The sequence below is a fragment of the Poromitra crassiceps genome (genome assembly GCF_964638095.1).
Source record: "Poromitra crassiceps genome assembly, chromosome: 12".
Taxonomy (NCBI): Eukaryota; Metazoa; Chordata; class Actinopteri; order Beryciformes; family Melamphaidae; genus Poromitra; species Poromitra crassiceps.
In genome coordinates, this window is record NC_139632.1 from 2,251,304 (window position 1) to 2,276,491 (window position 25,188).

The 25,188-nt window shown below is 43.1% G+C and overlaps 2 protein-coding genes across 3 annotated transcripts in view; one reads left to right on the plus strand and one right to left on the minus strand.

The window, feature by feature from the left end:
* Positions 1–312: 312 nt before the first annotated feature.
* On the minus strand, positions 313–6,934 carry ctbs (chitobiase, di-N-acetyl). 2 transcript variants are annotated; one of them, XM_083647558.1, is made up of 7 exons: positions 6,731–6,934; positions 5,211–5,349; positions 4,463–4,671; positions 2,829–3,000; positions 2,624–2,721; positions 1,319–1,477; positions 313–876 (listed from the first exon to the last, which is right to left on the minus strand). In XM_083647558.1, the coding sequence occupies exons 1-7, from the start codon at positions 6,839–6,841 to the stop codon at positions 688–690; spliced, it is 1,077 nt and encodes a 358-aa protein (XP_083503684.1). In that variant the 5' UTR covers positions 6,842–6,934; the 3' UTR covers positions 313–687. The 2 variants fall into 2 exon arrangements, with proteins under 2 accessions (XP_083503684.1, XP_083503683.1); XM_083647557.1 differs by having other exon boundaries at positions 1,319–1,480.
* Positions 6,935–8,255: 1,321 nt separating this feature from the next.
* The window catches only part of faah (fatty acid amide hydrolase), a gene marked incomplete at its 5' end in the record, with an annotated part of 35,183 nt that continues 18,250 nt past the window's right edge, over positions 8,256–25,188 (plus strand). Inside the window, 10 exons of the mRNA XM_083648307.1 lie at positions 8,256–8,478; positions 10,328–10,503; positions 13,521–13,634; positions 15,773–15,913; positions 19,067–19,200; positions 19,461–19,667; positions 20,521–20,561; positions 20,680–20,804; positions 24,510–24,635; positions 24,925–25,022. Coding sequence (XP_083504433.1) covers positions 8,256–8,478; positions 10,328–10,503; positions 13,521–13,634; positions 15,773–15,913; positions 19,067–19,200; positions 19,461–19,667; positions 20,521–20,561; positions 20,680–20,804; positions 24,510–24,635; positions 24,925–25,022 — 1,385 coding nt within the window. The remainder of the gene's footprint in view (positions 8,479–10,327; positions 10,504–13,520; positions 13,635–15,772; positions 15,914–19,066; positions 19,201–19,460; positions 19,668–20,520; positions 20,562–20,679; positions 20,805–24,509; positions 24,636–24,924; positions 25,023–25,188) is intronic.

Consider the following 25,188-nt stretch of genomic DNA (forward strand, 5'->3'; position numbering starts at 1 on the left):
CTTGATAAATAGCAAAATTTGGGGTTCAGTATCTTGCCCCAGGACACTTCGACATTCAGAGTGGAGGAGGCGGGGATCGAACCACCGACCTCTTTCATCCATAACAATTAGTGGATGACCCACTCCTCCTGGGTTACAGTCATGCACTTGATAATGCCGTTTGTTGTGGTCTGATTTGTTAGCTTTGTTTATAAAGTTTTTGTATGTGTATATATTTTTTTTATCTTTTTCAGGTGTTGATAATAAAATGCTCAGTAAGTTACTGTCAATTAATGAAAGCAAACACCTGTACACTGAGTAAAAAGTCAGAATGTTTAATTGGTGATGTTGAATCTGACAGATTGATCAGAAAGTATTTATTTATTAAGAATATTAGTGCATGGATAAGGAGCAAGATTGAACACTTGTACCGTTTGTGTACAGAACATTGATCAGAATGATTGACTCTTCACAGGCACATTTGTTTCGCTTCGCACAGCGGAATGTCTGAGACATAACAACTGCAATTAAAGACGACGGCAATAAAAGCCACAATAAACTCCGAAGTGCAAGTATGCGTCCCTGAACTCCCGAGGGAGAAGTCACACCACAGGCCCTCTGCCGTCACAAAAGGTTCTATTGACTCAGTAACAAAATGGCCGTGGGTTTGGGGGCGGGTAGCGTACACTTCTCCGGCAGCTATGCCAGCTAGCATCCTAGAAGCGCATTCCACATCATTGCGGTCTGCTGCCGGGCGACCGGCTCGTCGCTGTAGTCCAAGATGTTTCCATTCCACATGCCGATGCCCCTCAGTCCCTCAGTCTTCACCGAGCTCGCCTTGGCACAAATACTGTCCGGGTCATCGTACCACACCTGATGAAGCTGTCCTTTCTGGTCCTGAGGGGGAAAATTACAGATCATAAGACAACATAATTGACAAATAGCGCCCTCTGGTGTTGTAAGGAGGACGGAAAATCAGACCGCCCCGTGAGTTCAGCAGGACACAACATCATGTTTTATTGCTTTCTGGAAGGGGCAATTTGTTTTGTTTGGGAAGCGACTGTCGCAGCTCGGGGGGGACGCCGGCACTCCAGATAAACAGCCCTTAGCAGAAATGGCCGCCTGTTGTTTTGTTGTAATTTAGTGGGAACAGGGAGAGGTGATGACAATAAAACTCAAACTTGGCAGTGAAGACAAACAACCCATGAAGGGGCTGCTTGTGTCTCTAACCAGGGGAACAGCTAGCCCCACCATAGTTGTGTAGTGCTTTGTTTTGATGGTAATCGTTTGAACGTGGGTGGGTTTATAGAGCCACATGTGCTTGAAGAGGAGGATGTACCTTGTAGTTGAAGTAGGGAGCTTGCTGCCTGGCGTCCCACAGCCTGCCGGACATGGAGCTGTTCACCTGCTTCATGATCCAGCTGTATGGCTTCTGTGTGCCGGCTGCATCGCTGCAAGGGGCTCCGCGGAACGGCACTTTGGCTATAGAGCACGCCCCCTGCTGGCAAGCGAGAAGACATGTTGGCCCTGGTCTGTGTTTGACATTTTAGACACAGCGACTGTGCAGCGCAACAGTAGAATATGTTTAAATACCAGTAAATGTGAGTAATAACAGTAGTTCCTGGAGGGCCAAAACAATATTTGTGTCTCTAGAATGATTGTGAATTCTAAAGAAATAAGAGCCAGGGAGAAAAGGTAAATAGTAAAGGTCATGGGTCGTGGGGAGAGCATGACTGCATTTAGTGATGTAGACTTATTGTAATGTGTCGGCTACTGTGAATAGTTACTGTAATCTAGGGGTGGGCGATATGGCCCTAAAATAATATCATGATATTTCAGGGTATTTCTGCGATAACGATATTTTTTGACGATTTGACAAAATGCTGAAAAACCTTTTATTATTGATTTCAATAACATACAATTGCAACAAAATAAGTGTTACAATAATAATAATAATTGATTGGATTTATATAGCGCCTTTCTAGATACTTAAAGCGCTTCACATATCAAGGGAGGGAGGGGGAGGGAACTCAACTCAAGTCTCAATTCTGACCTTGAAAAAGGTGTTTTTTCCGACTTTCTAAGTACTGTAAAATCACATAGCTGCATAACCACAGACCATGACTGACATATTTGTGTACTGTACACTACACCCCTGGGTATAGACTGTCATGAAATGGGCCATTTTCACGCAGCCATTTTGGAGAAATTGATAGTGGAGTTTTATGTCAGCATTAACAATTTGCCGGCCTTCAAATATTCAAATACGTCTTCAAATATTACCATGGTTCTTGTACATGCTCTTTTGTAACCAAACCACTTCCACACTGAAGTCACTCCCCTTTTTCAACTCCTCCACCATGGAGCCACTTTCAGCCATGCTTGTTGTCGCCGTGCGTGCGTCTGTTATAACGTCACGCCGCGTAACGGTGCGACGTCACACAGCGTAACGTTGTGACGTCATTCCATCAACAAGTCACAATATTGCCATTATCGCAATAGTACGATATGCATTGTTGACGATATGATAAAGGAACTGTAACAATATATCGATAACAATACGATATGGCACACGCCTACTGCAATCTGCATTTTTTCTTTTCTTTTTATCTCTATTTGTTACAGTACATGGTGGTTGTCTTACCCGGGACAGATTGAGACATGGGTAATCATAGCCGTACCACGGTACTCCCATCACCAGCTTCCTCCGATCTACCTTCAGGTCCAAGTATTGGGAATACGCTAGAAAGGAAGATGACAGAATCTGGTTTGATCAAATGAATAGCAAACATTTGGCACAGTGGTCATTAGTAGTTTTGCATGAAATGAATAATGTTGTTGAAACAAACCATTCAGTGTTTGAGGGACCGGGGCGTTGGCCATCGCAATACAATCCCCCATGATCTGACTCTGCTCATCATAGGACATGACAAACAGCAGGTCACATGACTCAGCGATGGCCACATAGTTATAGCAGCGCTTGTCTACACACTTTGGTGACCAGGCGACATCAAATGACACCTGAGGGTCAAGAGAAGACACGTGTCAACGCAATGATGACCAGAAGACACGTGTCAACGCAATGGCTCTTTCAAAATGTACCATTCAGATGAAATATGCAGGAGGGGCCTTACAGCAATTCATTCACTCATTCATTGTGTTTACCTGCTTACATAGTTTACCTGCTTACATAGTTTACCTGCTTACATAGTTTACCTGCTTTCATAGTTTACCTGCTTTCATAGTTTACCTGCTTACATAGTTTACCTGCTTTCATAGTTTACCTGCTTACATAGTTTACCTGCTTTCATAGTTTACCTGCTTACATAGTTTACCTGCTTTCATAGTTTACCTGCTTTCATAGTTTACCTGCTTACATAGTTTACCTGCTTACATAGTTTACCTGCTTTCATAGTTTACCTGCTTACATAGTTTACCTGCTTTCATAGTTTACCTGCTTACATAGTTTACCTGCTTACATACTGTAGTTTACCTGCTTTCATAGTTTACCTGCTTACATAGTTTACCTGCTTACATAGTTTACCTTAGGGGTGTCAAAAATAATCGATTATAAGATGCATCGCGATGCGGACCTGCACAATTCTGCATCGATTCACATATACCAAACATCAATTATTAAAAAAATATATACGGTATATATAATCAAATAAAATATAATGGAAGTACATGCAGTTGTTTATTTTAATTATGGATCATAATACAATGCAATTCTAAATGCACTTTTATTTTAAAAGTAGCCACACAGTGAGAAAAAAGAAAGTGAGAAAGAAAATCATGTATTCGGGGAAAAAAGTGATGCATCGATTTAAGATGATTTAAGATGCATCGAGATGCATCGATAATCGTTATCGAATCGTATCGTAGCCCTCTGAATCGTAATCGAATCGAATCGTGAGGCCAGTGAAGATTCACAGCCCTAGTTTACCTGCTTACATAGTTTACCTGCTTACACATGTTAGTTTACCTGCTTACACATGTTAGTTTACCTGCTTACTCCTTTAGGTCCATAGGGGCTGGAGCCTGTCCCAGTATATTGGGAAACACCATAGCCCATCACAGGTTGAACATGGTGAACACAGTCACTCCCATTCACACGTATGGGCAATTCAGGCTGGGTGATATGGTTGAAATGAATATCATGATAATTAATGATAAGACGTTTTTTCTACAACGATGTAATGATGATATGGCTCACATAAAAATCACATGTTAAATAATCAATCTAATATTCATCCCACTGAACCAAATGGTAATGTTAGGGTGTGATGTCAAACAACCATCATACCTCTTTTTGTTTTTTAAAACAAATTGTTTGTAATCATCAATATAGACAACAGAGTTGTGTGTTGCCACATCCCAAAGTCACTGTATCATCATGACTCAGCTGAAAGATCATACTACTAAGGTTAGGTTTCAAACTACATGTTCTTGTCGGACAGAGTTATAAAAACATGGCGTTCACCTGGGAACCGGGGATCTCCCTGTGGAAGAGCTCAGTGGTCTCTTTGACCAGCGCTGTCAGTGCATGGTACTGCGGCGAGCCCTCTTCCACCGCTTGCTCAACGTCTATGTTGATTCCATCCATGAACTGACTTTTGGCCAAGTTGACTTTCTCTGTTATCCATGCCGTCCTGTTGTCTTGGTCCACAATATAGGAGAGGGGGACGTCGCCTTGTCCCAGCAATAACGAGAGAGAGAGAGAGAGAGAGAGAGAGAGAGAGAGAGAGAGAGAGAGAGAGAGAGAGAGAGAGAGAGAGAGAGAGAGAGAGAGAGAGAGAGAGAGAGAGAGAGAGAGAGAGAGAGAGAGAGAGAAGAGAAAGAGAGAGAGAGAGAGATGAATATTATGACGAGAACGATGTAAATACATGAACTGAAAGTGGGAAGAGAAAGTCATGGGTTTTGCTCTCATGTGAATAACAGGTCAAACAGGTCCCTCAGTATTTCATTATAATTTAGATGAGTTTGTGGGTACTGTATATATAGTGTATATTAGTTTGTGGGTAGTGTATATATAGTGTATATTTCGGGTTGTGTTTGTAGAGGCATCATTTTGGCCTGAATTTTTGGCCTGTAATTGGCTCTGCAGCGCACCGCCCCTGATCTCAAATAATTGCTGGGAAAAACAACTGGTCATAACAAGAAGAACAATGACTTTACATGGCACTTTATATTTGGCTACCTTTTAATATTAATATGAATAATTTGGCTACCTTTGAGGACTACCCGTGCCCCTTTGGAATGTGCGTAACACATGAGCTCAGCATCATAATTTCCAAATGCTGCCACCGTCGTCACCATGCTCCAGTTGTAGGATTTCCATGTCTTACCGCCCACATCAAACACAAACACCTGAAAACAGAGAACACTACCATCAGGAGGAAACGCATACAAACATGACTCTATGGTTAAGTAGGCTACGTATCTATTTATTTATTATGTGATGTGCTATTTATAGCATTCACATTATGGTCATAATTTGATTATAATCCCCCGTTAATTTATTAAAGCTACCTGTTATTTTCCTACGAAGATAGCAGTGTGGTAATGTTAACAGAATACTATGAATTAGCTGAATACATTAACTTCCAATATTAATTTGCATTTGTTAAACCAGGGGTGTCAAACATGCGGCCCGGGGGCCAGATCCGCCCCCCCAAAGGGTCCAATGCGGCCCAAAGGATGATTTTGCAAAGTGTGAAAATTGCACTGAGAAGTCCTTCAATCCAATGTGATGCACTTTAAGGCTAAGAGGTACCAGGTTTCAGGAGCAAGTTAAATATGAAGTAGCCTATTCATGTTAATCACTAAATGGTCAGCTATTTTGCACAGGTGGGTAAACTATCCAAGGTGAGTAGTTTACCCATTGATTGGCCCTCATTGATTGATACAGTTGATCTGAATAGGTGAGTAAACTATCTGCCTCATTTCAAAGGGGTGGGTAAATTGTGTACTTGCACTGACCCTCCACTACACCCCTGATTGTAATGCAGAGTACAGACAGTAGATAATTAGCCTGGGTAGACCCAGCCTCCACGTGACCTGCTCTCAGGCTTACCCTGCTGACTGAGAGCAGGGTAAGCCTGAGAGCAGGTCACGTGGAGGCTGGGTTTACCCAGGCTAGTAGATAATGTGCTTGATGGTATCTGAGATAACCCTACAGTACGTGTTGTAGGGTTGTACCTGTAAGTCTTTACACTAAGATAAATGGGAAAATGTTGAGGTTTTGTCATTTATAAGTTATTGATTATTGATTTTCATTGTCTGGCCCACTTGGCACCAAATTGGGTCGCATGTGGCCCATGGACTAAAATGAGTTTGACACCCCTGTGTTAAACCAAATGGCTACATGAGTGTGTGATTGAGATTGAATAGTTCTAAATCAAATTCTTTTTTTTAAAGAATGATATTGTAAAAAGACATCATTTGGAAAATATTACATTCACAAATGCAAATGGCCTAAAAAGAGACCTCGCATAACATTACAACAATTCAAAATAGAAATCAGAGTAGGCATTATAATATAACACTAGGCTACTGAAACAAGATTAGGCAGTTAAAACAGTAGACATTTGTAAAGAGCTACCTTGACCAGCTTTCTGCACATTAACCCTTACATTCATTATAGCACCTCTAAATGTGAATACATGTAGCCTAGCATTGATTGGACTAGCGTTACATCCTCTCTTTGCTCCGCTCACCCTGGCTAACACAAGTGGACGGGACAAGCTACCTCAAAGTCCCTTTGGTCACGGATCTGGTGACAGAGGTGCTGGCTTTCACACGGGCAGACGTGTGCCTGGGAGCACAGGCAGATCACCGAGAGAACCAGAGCAAACAGCATGTCGAGAGAAGTTCAAACACGCTTGATTGATCGGACTTTATATAATGAGTACAATGAGCCCTTACCTGGCAACAGACAGACAGGGAAGTCTGCACTGTGTCAACAGAAATCACGCGACCTCTGTACCGCCCGCAACAATAAGAGCAACAATAAGAATTTCCGGTGGCGTTTTTCAAAGTAAAATAACTTTTTTGCACAAGCCTAGGGCAGCAGAAGCAATTGAAAAATGATACATTTGCACAGTTAAACTATAAATTAAGCATTTAAACGAAGCTATACAATACAAATGATGTTTCTGTATGACAATAACTGTTTCAATAACATTGAGAACGTTCTTATGAGTATCTAAATATATAAATGCTGTTCACTGGACTGGATAGCCTTTACAAATTGGACACTGGACACCCCCGTGTCCAAGATGTCAGCACAAACCATATATGCACTCGGGTAGACCGCCTCTATGACATCCCACTCTCAGCTAAGGCCACTTTTAAAAAAAATGACGGGGGCCATGATAATTGAAAGTTATTGTCATACAGAAACATAATTTGTATTGTATAGCTTCGTTTAAATGCGTACTTTATTGTTTAAATGTGCAAAACACTTTTTCAGTGTATTTGAAAAACATACTGTAGCGATGTGGGTTTGTCAGTAAACATGGGTTTGTCTAGTTGTCACGTTAGTCTGGGATTTGACATGTCTGTGGGGATTTACGGGGGTACGTAAAGGCAGCATACGAGCCAGTGGGTGTGGTGGAAGAGATGGGTTCACCTGTGATTGGCTGGGGGAAGGGGGAACGTGAACGGGAGAGCGATAGCTCGGGGTTGTTGTGTGTGGGAGCCAGGAGGGAAGGCTGCGGTGTTGGGAGCTGCGAAGCTAGAGGAAGCTAGCTGGGTTTGGGAGTGTGGTTGTGGGGTGTTAGTGGCGTGGACGACGGCTGACAGTCGTCCTGTAATAGCGACCCCTGAATAAAGTGCGGTGACAAGATCCTGACTCTTCGCCTGGTTCCTGACATTATTACATTGGTGTCAGAGTGTAACTACGAACTTTGCCGCTCGCCTCGTGCGGTAGCATCAAAAGAGAGGAACGGAGAGACGGACTGTTGCTGCTCGCCGCGGAGGTTCCAGCCAGCTGCAAGCTAATCGGGCTGGATTTCCCTCAAGTAGGTCGGCTTGAGTGCTACAGTTGGCGTGTGAGAAGGGGCAAGGAGGAGCGGAGAAGAAGTGGAAATTAACGCCTTGGAGGATCGGCCAGGCGTGGGCGGCTAGCTGTGTCTGCTAGCTGCTAAAAGGTTAGCTGTGTCTGCTAACTGCTAAGAGGTTAGCTGTGTCTGCTAACTGGTACGAGACTAGCTGTGTCTGCTAGCTGCTACGAGGTTAGCTGTGTCTGCTAACTGTTACAAAGACCACGTGCGATGGTGCGCGACGGAGAATGGCCGTTGCTGAACGGGGAGAAGGACCTTATACTGGCTCCCCTTATACTGACGTTCGGCTCGATGCTGGCGGGCATGGAAGCCCGGGTGTTGAAGGAGGTCGGACGGCTGTTGGAAGCTACGCCTGCCTGGGCAGAGGAGCTGATGAGGGTGCTACGAGATGTCACACAGCGTGTGGACTTGCTGAGCGCGGTGGTGGCGCAGCGTGGAGAACGGCCGGAGGAGCCACAAGAGAGACTGTGTTGGACATGCAAAGAGCCTGGGCACCGAGCGAGGTGGTGTCACAGCGGTCCCGGGGAAAAGTCCAGGTACGCGACGCGACGGTACTGGGAACGGCCGGGAGCCTGCTGGTTATGTGGAAAGATTGGACACCTGGCCAGGGAGTGTTCAGAGGCTGTCGGAGATCGGGGGACAGCGGGAGAAGAGAGACGTGCAGGCGGCGGGCAGGTGAGACTCTGTTGGACTTGCCGGTCGCCTGAGCATTTGGCCAGAGACTGCACTGAGGCTGTAGAGGACCGCGGAGACACACAGCCTGGGGAGGATGTGAGCAGCCTAGGAGAAGAGAACGTTGTTACGGTCAGGAGAGTGACGATTGTGTCTCCGGAGGAGCTGGTGTTGCTAACGCCGGAGGAACCGACCCAGCCTAGCTCCTCTGCACCCCCCACGGTTGCTGCGCAGAAAGCCGAGGTGGAGATCGCTGCCGTTCGTGTTCTCCCTGCTGCCCTGAACACGCCGCCCCCTGGGGGAGGGGGACGGGAGGACGAGCGAGTGCAGGAGGCGGAGGAAGGGGAGTACTGTCCGGATGTGGACGCCATCTGGGATGTCGGGGAAGATGAGTGGAAACACAGGCAGGCGGAGGACGCGGATATCGGTCCGGTGTACGCGTGGGTAGCGACCGGACGCCGGCCCCTTTGGGAGGAGATTTGCACATGCTCCTGTGCCACGAAGGGACTGTGGAATATGTTTTCAGACCTGCGTCTGAATGAAGATGGGCTGTTGAAAAGAACAGTTCCGGGATCTAAAGGGAAAGAGGGGTCCCAGAGGGTTGTGCCCAGCTCCTTGCGGGGATTGGTGCTACGATGGGCACACAGGGGACTCGGGGCCAGTCATCGCGGCCCTGATGACACACTCCGCCGTGCTCGTCTGGGATTCTACTGGGGCGAACAGAGGGAGGATGGGTGGAGCTACTGCAAGGCGTGTGATGACTGTGGGGCACAGTTGGGTGGGACAGAAGCTTTGAACAGTTACAGAATGAGGAATTATTGAATGTGAAAAAAAAGAAAAGAAAAGAAAGAATGTAAATGTGACGGGTTTGAACTGAATTGGGATGTCCGGGTGTTACTGTGTTGTTGTTGTGTTGCATGTTTACTGTGCCACTTGGGACAAGTGTTTGTTTAAAAGGGGGGGCTGTGTAGCGATGTGGGTTTGTCAGTAAACATGGGTTTGTCTAGTTGTCACGTTAGTCTGGGGTTTGACATGTCTGTGGGGATTTACGGGGGTACGTAAAGGCAGCATACGAGCCAGTGGGTGTGGTGGAAGAGATGGGTTCACCTGTGATTGGCTGGGGGAAGGGGGAACGTGAACGGGAGAGCGATAGCTCGGGGTTGTTGTGTGTGGGAGCCAGGAGGGAAGGCTGCGGTGTTGGGAGCTGCGAAGCTAGAGGAAGCTAGCTGGGTTTGGGAGTGTGGTTGTGGGGTGTTAGTGGCGTGGACGACGGCTGACAGTCGTCCTGTAATAGCGACCCCTGAATAAAGTGCGGTGACAAGATCCTGACTCTTCGCCTGGTTCCTAACATTATTACAATACATTACATCGCTTTTACTTTGAAGGCAACCGGAAGTCTTATTGTTGCTAGCCCACGGGACAGGAAGTCTTATTGCTGCCAGTGTACAACGGAGCTGTATCATCTACAAAACGGATGTGACGTAATTTAGCCTCCACATCCCAGTTCTTTTGCGATAAAGGAACGCACGATATGTACTGAAGTTAGCTTGACTCAGACAGAGAGTTCCAGCAGTAAGCTGTCATGGAGCGTACTGTGCGACTTGTGGGAGCGGAGCTGCAGAGCTGGCCAGCGGTAATAACAGTTGCTGCCTGCGGGATGGGAGCGCTGCTGCTGCTGAAAACCTTCACACACCAAAAAGTCCCCCAGAAGATCCTCCAAGCCCGAAAGAGGAGAGCGGACAGCCTGCAGCGAGCCCAGAGAGCTGTCAGCCAGTACAAGCACACGGTGAGCTTTAACACAACACACCGTTCTGCTACGGCTGGGAGGAAATGTAGTGCCGAATGAGAGGGCTGTTTGACGGTCAAGTCAAGCGCTGAAAATGGTCAAAATAGAGCGTGCATGTACACTGATATTGATTTGTTTAGGTGGCGAAATTACGTTTTAGTTCTTGGCCCCCTGAACTTGAGAGACAGAGGTCTGGAGGCTGCTGCTTCAGATAGTCAGGTTCGCTATGTCATTTTGTGGGATTTTTTGGGGGAGATTTGGTAAACTATACATTTTTGGAAAGAGTATTGAAAATCAATGTTTCCATTTGCCCAGATGTGTATGTGGTGGCCATGTTGGAATTTATGGCCACCATAAAATTTTAGTTTTGTAATATCTCGACTTCTAAATAAGTTGGAACACTGATTTTAACTGCTAAACCTACATTTTCAGGGTCAAGGAATCCAATGGTGGTAGTTACAAAGCTATGACACTTTACAAGATGAACCCTTAGATGCACGAGTTGGTCAAAAATGACCCGGTGTGGTTCTTTTCTTGCAATATCTTTGTATTGAAAAGTTATCATTTCATATTCCATGTTCCTCAAAACAAAATGTTTTTTTATATCATCCCATTGAAATACAGTCCACCACCATATGGGTAAAAAAACCTGCACACCACAGGCAGTTGGTCAGATACTAACTCAGTTATTTTTATTGAGGAGTTAACATTTTTTAACTGGAGTTTAAAATTGAGCAAACGTGAACTTTGGATGTTTCTGTGACCATCTTAAACATCATGACATGCACATTTAGACCACAGTATGATCAAGATTAAGCAACCTTTTTCATTAGACAGTCTCTACATCATAATAATCATCAGCGCTTTCGGGCATCAGGGCTTGGGAATCGTCATCGTTCAGGCACTGAGTCAGACTTCACATCACTGCTTTGTCTAAACTAGTAATTAAGCCTCGTATTGGTGGGAAATCCTCCCAGAGATAAATTACTAATATAAATAATGATTAGATATGACATGTAGTGGCCTATCTGCAAATTAAATGGCTTACTGCATATTCAAACCAGTCTATCAACCAGTGTATCATATTACAGAGACACAACTAATATTATCTTAATTAAAATTGGCTGAGTGGCGGTGTGTGTGGCAGCAGTGATGTCATCAGTGATGTCACTTGCGCAATTGTGATGTCATCAGAGATGCCACTCAAGCAATTGTTGTGATGTCATTAGTGATGCAGGTTCATCTGATTAGACCTGCACCATGTGACTACTCACTCGTCCTTGATTACCTTGAGTAGCCTGCCTTGTTTTTAAAAGAATGCCACACCACCCCCCATGAAGGCTGTGAGGCTGAAACGCGTAGGCAATGTTTTTAACTTTCTGTAAATGATAGCCAACTGAGAATAAAGGCTTTTTAACACATTACCTTCTTGAGTGCCTCAGATCTCTTCAATAAATATTTGTAATTTGTATCAAAATACTTTTTGATGTATTTTCGCCCAACTCTGACCGCCGTGCACATTCTGTCCTTTCAACCTGTATAATGAAGATTGTTTGTCTTTGGCAGCATTCTTTATGGGCCGAGCAGCCAGGATGCAAAGTACTCATTAAATTGGTTAAATTGGTTTTAACTTTCTTTGTTTACAGCCAAAGCATAGCTACTTTTTATTGTTATGTAATATATACACCCTCCTTGTGGAACAAAGGTGATCATGTTTTGAGGAGTTTTCACTTTATTTGTAACAGAGGGTCTCTGTTTCAGATTCATTTCTTATAAAAAAACAAAAACAGATAAAGATAATGAGGAAGTAAATCTTTAACAGTTGAGTCTTAATAGATTAATAATGCTTTATGCATAGGGGTGTCAAACATGCGGCCCGGGGGTCAGATCCGGCCCCCCAAAGAGTCCAATGCGGCCCAAAGGATGACTTTGCAAAGTGTGAAAATTGCACTGAGAAGTCCTTCAATCCAATGTGATGCACTTGTTAAGGCTAAGAGGTACCAGGTTTCAGGAGCAAGTTAAATATGAAGTAGCCTATTCATGTTATCTATATTAATCACTAAATGGTCAGCTATTTTGCACAGGTGGGTAAACTATCCAAGGTGAATAGTTTACCCATTGTTTGACCCTCATTGATTGATACAGTTGATCTGAACAGGTGAGTAAACTATCTGCCTCATTTCAAAGGGGTGGGTCAATTGTTTACTTGCATTGACCCTCCACTACACCCCTGATTGTAATGCAGAGTACAAACAGTAGATAATGTGCTTGATGGCCCATGGACTAAAATGAGTTTGACACCCCTGAAAGGGTTAATGTTATAAAGTGCTTTGTAACTACCACCATTGGATTCCTTGACCCTGAAAATGTAGGTTTAGCAGCTAAAATCAATGTTCCATCTTATTTACAAGCCATGATATTACAAAACGTAAATCTTATGGTGACGATTTTGTAAATTCCAATATGGCCACCACATAGACATCTGGGCAACTGGAAACATTGATTTTCTGATTCCTTATACAATACCCTATCCAAAAATGTATAGTTTTGCTAATCTCCCAAAAAATCCCACAAAAGTTAACATCAAAACATAATGAACCTGACTAAGAGTGCTGGGTCTCGATATACAGTGTGCTCAGCGTCCAGAAGGCTTTACCTATTTCAGTTAGTGTATGGCACTAGCTGATAGGACCCCACTTCAAACAAAACAAACTATCCCTTTAAGGTTCAGTATTTAAAAAAAATATTAACAAAATATAAATAAAAATAGACCGGGTCAAGGTACTTAAGTATAACCCATTTTTAATGGTTATAAATGGAAAAAATGAAATGGGAAAAAAAGTGTTTTCGTTTTTGGAAAAACAGATTGATTTTTGTGTGTGTTAAATTCATAGGGGCCACTTAAAAACGGGCAGCGGGCCGTAGTTTGGCCCCTGGATCTTGTTCTAATATGTTCATGTGTTTTCACTTTGCTGGCTTCCTCTCTTGGCCAAAGTAACTTTTCACTTGTCTTCCAGCATCCAGGGACAGATGCTGCTCTCATCCTTTCGTTTTCCCTGCCTGAGTTGACAGAGCAACTGAAGCAAGGCTCGCTGAGCCCCGAGGAAGTCTTTTACTCCTATATGGAAAAGGTTATGTAACATTTATATTAGGTATGTTTGTATGAATGTATGTTATCTATCCTACATAATACAGCTCATTCAATGGAGACAAAACAGGGGCAGCCCTACAGGCAACTCCCAAACAGTTCTCTCTCCATGGCCTTCAACTTCAACTTCAACTTTATTGATATCCCGAAGGAAATGTGGTTTGCAGCAGGCATGTGGACATATATATATATATATATATATATATATATATATATATATATATATATATATATATATACTGTATATATATATATATATATATATATATATATATATATATGTGGTTTGCAGCAGGCATATGGACATATAGTACAAAACGTCAACATGAGCAGACGATCAGCAGGTGACACAGAGACACGCACTCCACGAGTGATCGAGTTCAAGTAAAAAATGAGGGCATTGCCTCCATAAAGCAGCAACAGTATACAGTGCATAGTAAATAGTGCAACATAAATTTTACATCAGTCAACGTGATAAGAATACTTTGCACTGCAGAATAAATATGTAAAAGAAATAGTAAAAATAATAGAGATAAAAACATAAGAGTGCATATAGACCCAGGGGGAAATAGGGATTCCATAATCCTAGCCTAGCAGATTGAGCCTGTCGATAGCAACAGGGATGGAGGAGGCTCCTTGTTTTTGGCATTCTAAAACGGCAGCCAGAGGGGAGGAGGTCAAACTCCTGGTAAAGTGGATGGTACAGTCAGGACAGTCTAGAATACGTTTGTCCTTATTCCTCCTTACCCGCTGAAAGTAGATGTCCTGAAGATGGGCTTGCTGCACGCCAATCACCTTACTGGCTACTTTGACAAGCCTTGCCAGCCTATTTCTACTGGACAGTGTGAGGCAGCCAAACCAGGCCACACAACAGTAGGTGAGAACAGATTCAATGAAGCATTGATCAAACATAATCATTAGAACCTTACAGACTTTAAATGTGTTCAGTTTTCTTAAAGAGAACAGGCGCTGCTGGACCTTTTTGCAGACAGCATCAGTGTTTGATTCAAAGCTCATTCAAAGATTCACTGACTTCTCTCAGCATTTGGTCAGTGAGTGCTGCATACATGATCTATTGTGTTTACTTGGCCTAACTGTACTGTACCCTTCACTTCCACTGATCTTTCATCTAAACCACACATGGGCAAAATATGGCCCGTGGCCCGCGATGGAATTGCAAAAAATAAATAAAAATAAATAAAAAATATTTTACAGTGCACCTGAACGCAACATGCAAGATACCCGCTGAATAAGTGTTCAAATGTTCATGTCATTCTGGCCAATACTCCACTTCGGTTATAGCATTTCAGTCTGGAATATGGAAATAATCTTTATGACTAAAAGGCTACATTGAAGTAGAAATTTAAATAATTAACTCATTGATTTTGGATTTATTTAGCTTCAAGAGTGGATTTTTGTTTGTGTGACCCTCAACACAGGCTTTGATTATCGCGGGCCACTTACTGATACTTATGCTTAAATTAACCCACTCGTATTCTGGTTTATTTCAAGAAAAACATTTCGGCTAGTGGAAATTCTAATTGGCTGGTAACTTTAAAATCTAGCAGCCATATTGGCAGGTGGTCAAAAATGTCAAGCCCTGAGAGCAGGTGGTGACATAGGAGTGAGTGAGAAAAGGATCAAATATTGGTGGTTAAGACTGAATAATGACATCACAACTGTTAATTTAAAATTAGTTATTCCTCTAAACCTGGCTTCAAATGCCCCAAATTTTTCGCGCTGGCGCCGTTCAGCCCTCAGCAAAACCTGGTAGCGAGGACATTTTTTGTGGCCCTCTCTATCATCAAAGTTGCCCATCCATGGGTTACGGCATGACAATATTTGTTCGGCCTCCGGCAACAATCTGGGTTTCTCATGTGGCCCCCCATGAAATCTACAGTAGTTGCCCACCCCTGATCTAAACTATCCCTGATGTCTGCAACTGTTTGTCTGAAGCAGATAGGAGCTGTAACTCTTTACAAGATTGTGGCAACTGTGTCACAAACTCCCACTAAAGCTTATCAGTTATTTAGTTATCAGTTATCAGTTACTTATCAGTTATCAGTTACTTGTCAGCCTTATTGCCTTTGTTTGAATGTTAACATGCTGATTTCCCCACAGGCCTTAGATGTCAACAAAAGACTGAACTGCTGCACAGAGGTTTTGCTGGAGAGTTTTGAACAGTTGAAAACTGTTGACTCCAGTAAGAAAGGTCTCTTGTATGGAGTCCCTGTCAGCATCAAAGAAAACTTTGGATACAAGGTAATCTCTGCTTATGCATTACCATTATAATTCCAGCATGGTACGAACACTGCCAGGGTTAGGGAATCCATTTCTATTGGGGCCAGTAATGCTAAATATATGTGTATATACTGTTTCTTTTTGCTCCCATTTTTCACAGGTTGAAATAAAAGATCTAAAACTTGTCGACACAAACAAAATGCTTATTTCTCTCAAATTTAGTTAAAAAATGTTTAAATCCATGATCATGTTTTCAGACCAAAAACTAATAATCCGCACGGCAATTAAAAAAGAAAGAAAAAACAAAGCTTTATTTATCTGAGCTTTTCTCCACACACCAAATCATCTGTGAGCTTTTCTCTACACACCAAATCATCTGTGAGCTTTTCTCTACACACCAAATCATCTGTGAGCTTTTCTCCACACACCAAATCATCTGTGAGCTTTTCTCTACACACCAAATCATCTGTGAGCTTTTCTCCACACACCAAATCATCTGTGAGCTTTTCTCCACACACCAAATCATCTGTGAGCTTTTCTCTACACACCAAATCATCTGTGAGCTTTTCTCTACACACCAAATCATCTGTGAGCTTTTCTCTACACCAAATCATCTGTGAGCTTTTCTCCACACACCAAATCATCTGTGAGCTTTTCTCCACACACCAAATCATCTGTGAGCTTTTCTCTACACCAAATCATCTGTGAGCTTTTCTCTACACCAAATCATCTGTGAGCTTTTCTCTACACACCAAATCATCTGTGAGCTTTTCTCTACACACCAAATCATCTGTGAGCTTTTCTCCACACACCAAATCATCTGTGAGCTTTTCTCTACACACCAAATCATCTGTGAGCTTTTCTCCACACACCAAATCATCTGTGAGCTTTTCTCTACACCAAATCATCTGTGAGCTTTTCTCTACACCAAATCATCTGTGAGCTTTTCTCTACACACCAAATCATCTGTGAGCTTTTCTCTACACACCAAATCATCTGTGAGCTTTTCTCCACACACCAAATCATCTGTGAGCTTTTCTCTACACACCAAATCATCTGTGAGCTTTTCTCCACACACCAAATCATCTGTGAGCTTTTCTCCACACACCAAATCATCTGTGAGCTTTTCTCTACACACCAAATCATCTGTGAGCTTTTCTCCACACACCAAATCATCTGTGAGCTTTTCTCTACACCAAATCATCTGTGAGCTTTTCTCCACACACCAAATCATCTGTGAGCTTTTCTCCACACACCAAATCATCTGTGAGCTTTTCTCTACACCAAATCATCTGTGAGCTTTTCTCCACACACCAAATCATCTGTGAGCTTTTCTCTACACACCAAATCATCTGTGAGCTTTTCTCCACACACCAAATCATCTGTGAGCTTTTCTCTACACCAAATCATCTGTGAGCTTTTCTCCACACACCAAATCATCTGTGAGCTTTTCCCCACACACCAAATCATCTGTGAGCTTTTCTCTACACACCAAATCATCTGTGAGCTTTTCTCTACACACCAAATCATCTGTGAGCTTTTCTCTACACACCAAATCATCTGTGAGCTTTTCTCCACACCAAAACCAAATCAGAAACTTCCATATTTCAGATTTGTTATTCTTTTTTTGCTGATTTGGTGTGGATAGTCCTATAGAGTTAAATGGGTCCATGGAGATAAATAGGTGTTTGCTTTGAGTCTGAAAAGAGCTTTAGTGAGCAGTGAGCACAAGATCCTTCATCCACCTGACAGGTGTGGCATATCCACATGCTCATTAAACACTCTGCTTATTGCACAGGTGAGCCTTGGGCTGCTCACAATAAAAGGGCACTCTAACACAGATGAGTGTTCTATCTAAGTCAAGTCAAGTTTATTTGTATAGCACATTTCATACACAAGGGCAATTCAAAGTGCTTCACATAATAAAATGGTTGACACAAGAAAAGAAAATAATAAAAGAAGAGAATAAAATAGTCATTTAAAAACATCACAACAGAAGTTTAAGAAAGAGCATAAAAAGTGCATTAAGCGACAGGTGCGGCACTTACAAAAAGAGCTAAAAACTGACAGAGGACTCATTGGGTTTGCATAATAGAATAAATCAATTTTTCTATATTAAATCCCCCGACATCATGATAAGAAACATGATTACACGACACATGATTGGAAAAATGTCCATAACCTTTATAATAGTTGGACTCGAGCCTTTAGAGGCCACATATATCTCCTAAAACAGCTGTCAGCAGTTAAAAGCGACGGTAAACATAAAAGTCTTTAGTCAATTTTTAATAAGTAAAGTGAGTAAAGTTGGGGCAGATCTGAGGTCTTCAGGCAGTTTATTCCAGCTAGCAGAAGCATAGTGGGTCTATCTTGGCATCTTGACGCTAGGAATGTCCACTAGAGCTTTTGCCCGTGAGTTGAATGTTCATTTCACTACCATAAGCCATCTCCAATGTGTTATTCTGCCTTCAAATGGAACTTGTGAGCTTATGGTTCTGATGTGGTTCTGATATGGGAAGTTGTATACTACACCATCAGAAAATGTACCCTTCCAAAGTTGTGAATAGTATACCACTGGGGTGTTCACATGAGCTTTTCTCATTAACATGGTAAACATGAGCCCATTTGTAACCAGCCCAAACACACATGTTTAATCAACACATGTTTAATCAAACATGTGTTGATTAAACACATGTTTAATCAACACATGTTTAATCAACATGTGTTGATTAAACATGTGTGCCATTGATATGCCACAACTGCGTTGCAAAGTGTTGGGGACATAACGAGCCTAAGGGGCCTAACATGTACAAAGGCAAAGGAGAAGAGCTCACTAACACGGATTTAACCCATTGATACCTGATGCAGCTTTTGTGTGTGTATCCCTTTAAGACCGCGAACCGTGTTAACACGGTTCGCGGTCTTAAAGGGATACGCACACAAATGAGGGATATACACACAAATGCTGCATCAGGTATCAATGGGTTAAACAAATGAGTGAAATAAGCCCTTTGTGTGTGCATAGAAAGTCTTAGATCTTTTATTTCAACTCGTGAAAAATGAAAGCGAAAACAAAAGTGTTGCATTTATGTTTTGTTTTCTTTCCGTACATGCACTTATGGCACACTGTCATTGCATTGTTAATATGACACAAGTTCATTTCTAAAATACAAGGATCATGACTCTTCGTGCGGCCTGACCGCCATGTTGGAGCGGCCTGCCTCCCAGGACAGTGTGCTGGTCCAAGTGCTGAAGAGACAAGGAGCTGTGCCCTTTGTGAAGACCAACGTGCCCCAGGGCCTCTTAAAGTAAATCATTTCCCAACTGAATCATGAGAAAATCACACGGATAGGCTATGGCACCTTTGTTACAGATGTCATGTAGTTATTGTTTGTTAGCTGACAAAGGCTGCATTGCACAGTTGTTTGCACTACTCTTTGACAAAATGTACAAAATGTCCCAAGTCGCTTTGGATAAAAGTGTCAAATTACATGGTAATGTAAAAAATGTAATGTCATGATGTTCCTTGCTTCTTTGTGTTTTCCCCTTCATTGCCCTATACCTCCAGTTATGACTGCAGTAACCCCATCTATGGGCAGACTCTGAACCCCCACAACCTGCAGAAGACCTCCGGAGGTTCGTCCGGTGGGGAGGGGGCTCTGATCGGTGGGGGAGGCTCTATACTTGGCCTGGGCACCGATATCGGCGGCAGCATCCGGATCCCTTCCTCCTTCTGTGGGATCTGTGGGCTCAAACCCACAGCAGGTCGGCTGAGGTAGGGGGCGGGGCTTCTTCTCCAGTCAGCGTTCTGGAAACACGTCCTGTTTTACCTGGCAGGCCTGAAACAAATTGCTTATTGCAATTTTTCTGCCAATGATTGATTATGGAGATGTTTCACATGCCTCTACGACCATAGTGCTTTACGCTTTATTACAAATGCTAAACCCCCTTATGCTGCCCAGACGAAGATGAATAATAAACGACGCCAGTCGTAACACCCTAGCTTTCCCTTTCCCTTCCTCCTCATTTTACTACTACTGTAATAGGTCTCGCTAAATGGATATTGCTGTACAACAACTGTACAAAAATGTTGCATATTGGTTGCTGCTCTTAACTTGCCCCAGGCGGCTCCTTGAAAAGGAGATTTCTATTTCAGTGGGACTCACCTGGTTAAGTAAAGGATAAATAAAGATAAGATATATATTGCTTATGATTGTTTTACAGCCATAATTCTTTGCACAAAAAGGTTTAAAAAGGACGGCTTTACCGATAATCAACCCACTTTGTATCATATATCATCTGGGTAATATAAGCACATGGGCAGTGTTTACCTGTGCAAGTCATTAAGGTTCGTTAAGGCTCTCAATGCAAATCTCTGTGGATGTGCGCATACTTCAAAATAAAAAGAACCCTCTGAGCAGATTCTGCCTCTCGAGCAGAACTTTCGCAGCCCCGTTGTGACGCGTTGTGACGTAAAACGCGTCAGAACGAAGTGCTTTGCCAGAGGAGGAAATGGGAGATTACAAAAAGATTATTAAAGTGGGTTGATTATCGGTAAAGCCATCCTTTAATGTACCTTTCCTTTGGTTATAAATGATATCAAATGTTTTTCTTTGTGTGTCCCTCAGTTCACAAGGTTTAAGCTCCGCCCTTCGGGGACAAAAGTCAGGTAAGGAGAACTGAAAATGTTCCTCTGGCATATATACTTATAACTGATGTCATCTTTGCATAGCAATACCACCTGAGGTGTCTTGAGAGATTTGAATTTGTCTTCCTTATTACCTCAGTGCTGTCAGCTCCTGGGCCGATGGCGAGGGACGTGGACAGCCTGGCTCTGTGTATGCAGGCTCTGCTCTGCGACCACATGTTCTCCCTGGACCCCACCGTGCCGCCCATGCCTTTTAACTTGCAGGTGTGTCCTCTAGCCCAGGATTCTGATTTAACTTGTAGGTGTGTCCTCTAGCCCAGGATTCTGATTTAACTTGTAGGTGTGTCCTCTAGCCCAGGATTCTGATTTAACTTGTAGGTGTGTCCTCTAGCCCAGGATTCTGATTTAACTTGCAGGTGTGTCCTCTAGCCCAGGATTCTGATTTAACTTGTAGGTGTGTCCTCTAGCCCAGGATTCTGATTTAACTTGTAGGTGTGTCCTCTAGCCCAGGATTCTGATTTAACTTGTAGGTGTGTCCTCTAGCCCAGGATTCTGATTTAACTTGTAGGTGTGTCCTCTAGCCCAGGATTCTGATTTAACTTGCAGGTGTGTCCTCTAGCCCAGGATTCTGATTTAACTTGTAGGTGTGTCCTCTAGCCCAGGATTCTGATTTAACTTGCAGGTGTGTCCTCTAGCCCAGGATTCTGATTTAACTTGTAGGTGTGTCCTCTAGCCCAGGATTCTGATTTAACTTGTAGGTGTGGGCTCTAGCCCAGGATTCTGATTTAACTTGCAGGTGTGTCCTCTAGCCCAGGATTCTGATTTAACTTGTAGGTGTGTCCTCTAGCCCAGGATTCTGATTTAACTTGTAGGTGTGTCCTCTAGCCCAGGATTCTGATTTAACTTGTAGGTGTGTCCTCTAGCCCAGGATTCTGATTTAACTTGTAGGTGTGTCCTCTAGCCCAGGATTCTGATTTAACTTGTAGGTGTGGGCTCTAGCCCAGGATTCTGATTTGCTCAGTATTTATATCAGCGTTATTCACATTACACAAGTGCACGGGACTCCCGCGGGACCCAACGCAAATCTCATGGGAACAGGCAGTAATCACATTGGCGTGGGCGGTCAAAAAAAGAAATTGCGGGTCCCCGTGATTTCCTTGTTAATACTGCCGAGTAAGTCATCACCTCGGCCATAGACTATCTTTGGCAGTGTGGAAGAATGGATAAGAAGCTGGATAAGAAGATTTGACAGATTTTGGATCGCTTCATGACTCAATGAGAGGAAGACCAGGCGAAGTCACTCTTATATGTAAATGGTTTGGGAGATGCAGCTGACGATGTTTTAACAGTTTAATCACCATCACTGATGTCTTTACTCCCGGTTTCCTGGAAAATCTCCCATTCAAATTGGCAAAGGACCGCCTCACCTATCTTGGATTGACCATACCCAGAGATCCTAAACTAATATTTAAATTCAATTTTGGTGATTTTATTTACAAGACCTAAACAATGTATAGAAAACTGGAAAATTCTGCCTTTGTCCATGATTGGCTGTATAAACTCAGTTAAGATGGTTTCACTTCCTAGTTTTTTTTTTATCTGCGTCAAAACCTTCCCATCTTTCTTACATCGGCTTTTTTCAAAGAGCTGGACTAGCATTGTAAAACTAGACAAATATCAGTTGGCCTACCAGCTCAACAGGTCTGTAGAGGATGCTGTGTCCATGTGCCTCCACACCATCCTGCTACATCTAGAGGCCTCTGCCACTTACGCCAGAATCCTTTTTATTGATTTTAGTTCCGCGTTTAATACGATTGTGCCTTTTAAATTATTTGAAAAACTTAAACTGCTAGGTATCGACGACTCTCTGTGCCACCTGATGTTAGACTTTCTCTCAGACCGAGAACAGGTGGTTAAAATTGGCAACCATCTCTCTAAGTCTCTGACCCTGAACACCGGGGCCCCCCAGGGCTGTGTTCTCTCTGCTTTCCTCTATCTTGTTTACACAAACGACTGCGTCTCCCACTCCGACTCTGTCCATTCCTTTAAATACGCTGTCGACACAACAGTAGTGGGTCTAATCAAGAACGACGATGAATCAGCCTACAGAGCTGAAGTACACAGGCTTGTCGACTGGTGTAAAGAAAATGACCTGCTCCTAAACACTTCCAAAACAAAAGAAGTGATTGTAGATTTCCGGCGCGGTGAAGCAGTTCACCCTCCTCTGCTCATCAATGGCCAGCAGGTGGAGCGAGTGAACAGTTTTAAATTCCTTGGCACAACCATCTGTGAAAACTTAAAATGGGAGGCCAACACCGACCACATTATTAACAAGGCCCACCAGAGGCTCCACTCACTGTGACAGCTCAGGAAGTTTGGAGTGTCCAAGGAGGGGAAGCTCTGCTTTTATAGAGCCACTGTTGAGAGTGTCCTCACTTTCTCAGTGTCTGTGTGGCACGGCAACACAAGCGAGCACGACAAGGCTCGGCTAGAGAGAATAGTGCGCACGGCGTCAAAGATCATCGGCTGCGACCTTCCTTCTGTGGCCTCCCTATACGCCACACGCATCAAGCGAAAGGGGGAGAAGGTGATGCGAGATCCCTCGCACCCCGCTTACTCCTTCTTCAAGCCCCTCCCCTCTGGTAGGAGGCTCCAGAGCATAAGGTGTAGGACATCTCGCTTCAAAAACAGTACATATCCTGAGGCTGTCTGACACCTCAACTCTATCTAGCCCAAGAGCACAGGCACTTTGTGCTAGAAGGGTCAACACCAGCTAGGCTTTTTGCACTTTATGACCAAAAGCACTTTAAAAAATAGTTTAGCACTTTCTTTTTAAATACTTTTTAAGCACTTTTTAGCTCCCTGTGGCACTGTGGCACTCTGCTTTTTTAACAGGTTCCATGAATTGTTTTTTTTAAATGTCGTTATTATCCTTTTTATTACTTCCTTGTTTTTGTATGTATGGAACTCTCTGCATCTATGTCTCCTGTGATTCTATGTGATTTCTATGTGAGCACTTCTGCACCAAGACAATTTCCAATCAACCATGTGTTGAAATGGCAAATAAAGTTCTATTCTATAAAGTTCTATTCTATTCCATAATTCTGTCCTACATCTGGAATTATAAGAACCACAGAATTTCGAAAATTCACCTGCAGAAACCCAAGTCTGAAGGAGGGCTGGCCTTACCAGTCTTTAGGTACTACTGGGCTGCCAATGTTAGGGCTCTAATGTTTTGGCGCCAAGGGACTGAGAAGAAGTAAAGGAAGGGGGGAGATTTCAGGGTTACCGCCTGGATTTTAAGTCACAGAGAATGATTGGAGTGGAGAGGAGGCTATCCATCTCATCAAGGAAGGCACCAAGCTGACCAGGCGTAATGAATTCATAATCATGCAGTGATTCAATAGTAATTCAAAAGGGTTTGTGTAGAAATGAAAAGAAACCCAATAGTGATCAGTAGTGATAAAACACTACACATACAGAAGGACGTAGTAATTCCATAGGAACTGTGAAGGCATGAGTACCGGTAGTGTTTATATCGGTCCCTACTATTCTATATTGTGTTTGTCTTTAGGTCCCTACTATTCTATATTGTGTGTGTCTTTAGGTCCCTACTATTCTATATTGTGTTTGTCTTTAGGTCCCTACTATTCTATATTGTGTGTGTCTTTAGGTCCCTACTAGTCTATATTGAGTTTGTCTTTAGGTCCCTACTATTCTATATTGTGTGTGTCTTTAGGTCCCTACTATTCTATATTGTGTTTGTCTTTAGGTCCCTACTATTCTATATTGTGTTTGTCTTTAGGTCCCTACTATTCTATATTGTGTGTGTCTTTAGGTCCCTACTATTCTATATTGTGTTTGTCTTTAGGTCCCTACTATTCTATATTGTTTTGTCTTTAGGTCCCTACTATTCTATATTGTGTTTGTCTTTAGGTCCCTACTATTCTATATTGTGTTTGTCTTTAGGTGTACCAGAGCTCCAGGCCTCTGAGGATCGGCTACTTTGAGAATGACGGCTACCAGCAACCATCCCCAAGCATGGTGCGAGGCCTCAGAGAGGTCAAGGCTCTGTTAGAGACAGCAGGGCACACTGTAAGACACACACACACACACACACACACACACACACACACACACACACACACACACACACACACACACACACACACACAGACAGACAGACAGACAGCAGGGCACACTGTAAGACACACACACACACACACACACACAACAGGGCACACTGTAAGACACACACACACACACACATAGACAGCGAGCGTTCACTGAAGTATAAATGCAACACCAGGAGCGACACTTTCTAATAAGTATAACTTAAGCTGTCGTTATAATGACTTTGTTTCTGTCTGTTGTGTGTTTGTAGCTGGTGCCCTACTCTCCACCTAAGATCACATTTGCCATGCACGAGCTGGTTGTAAAGGGTATACTCGCAGATGGAGGATCCACCCTGCTCAGCAACCTGTGAGTTCCCATTTAATCAAATATTACACCTTAAAATATGAATTCAATCAGAGGTGCCAACTTTGGAGCGTTATTTAGCTGCATTCCTGACAAGCTAGACTGATATGGTTCCTTAGGTCTTCTACCTACATTATGGTATAAAGATCACATCACGCATGCTTTAAAG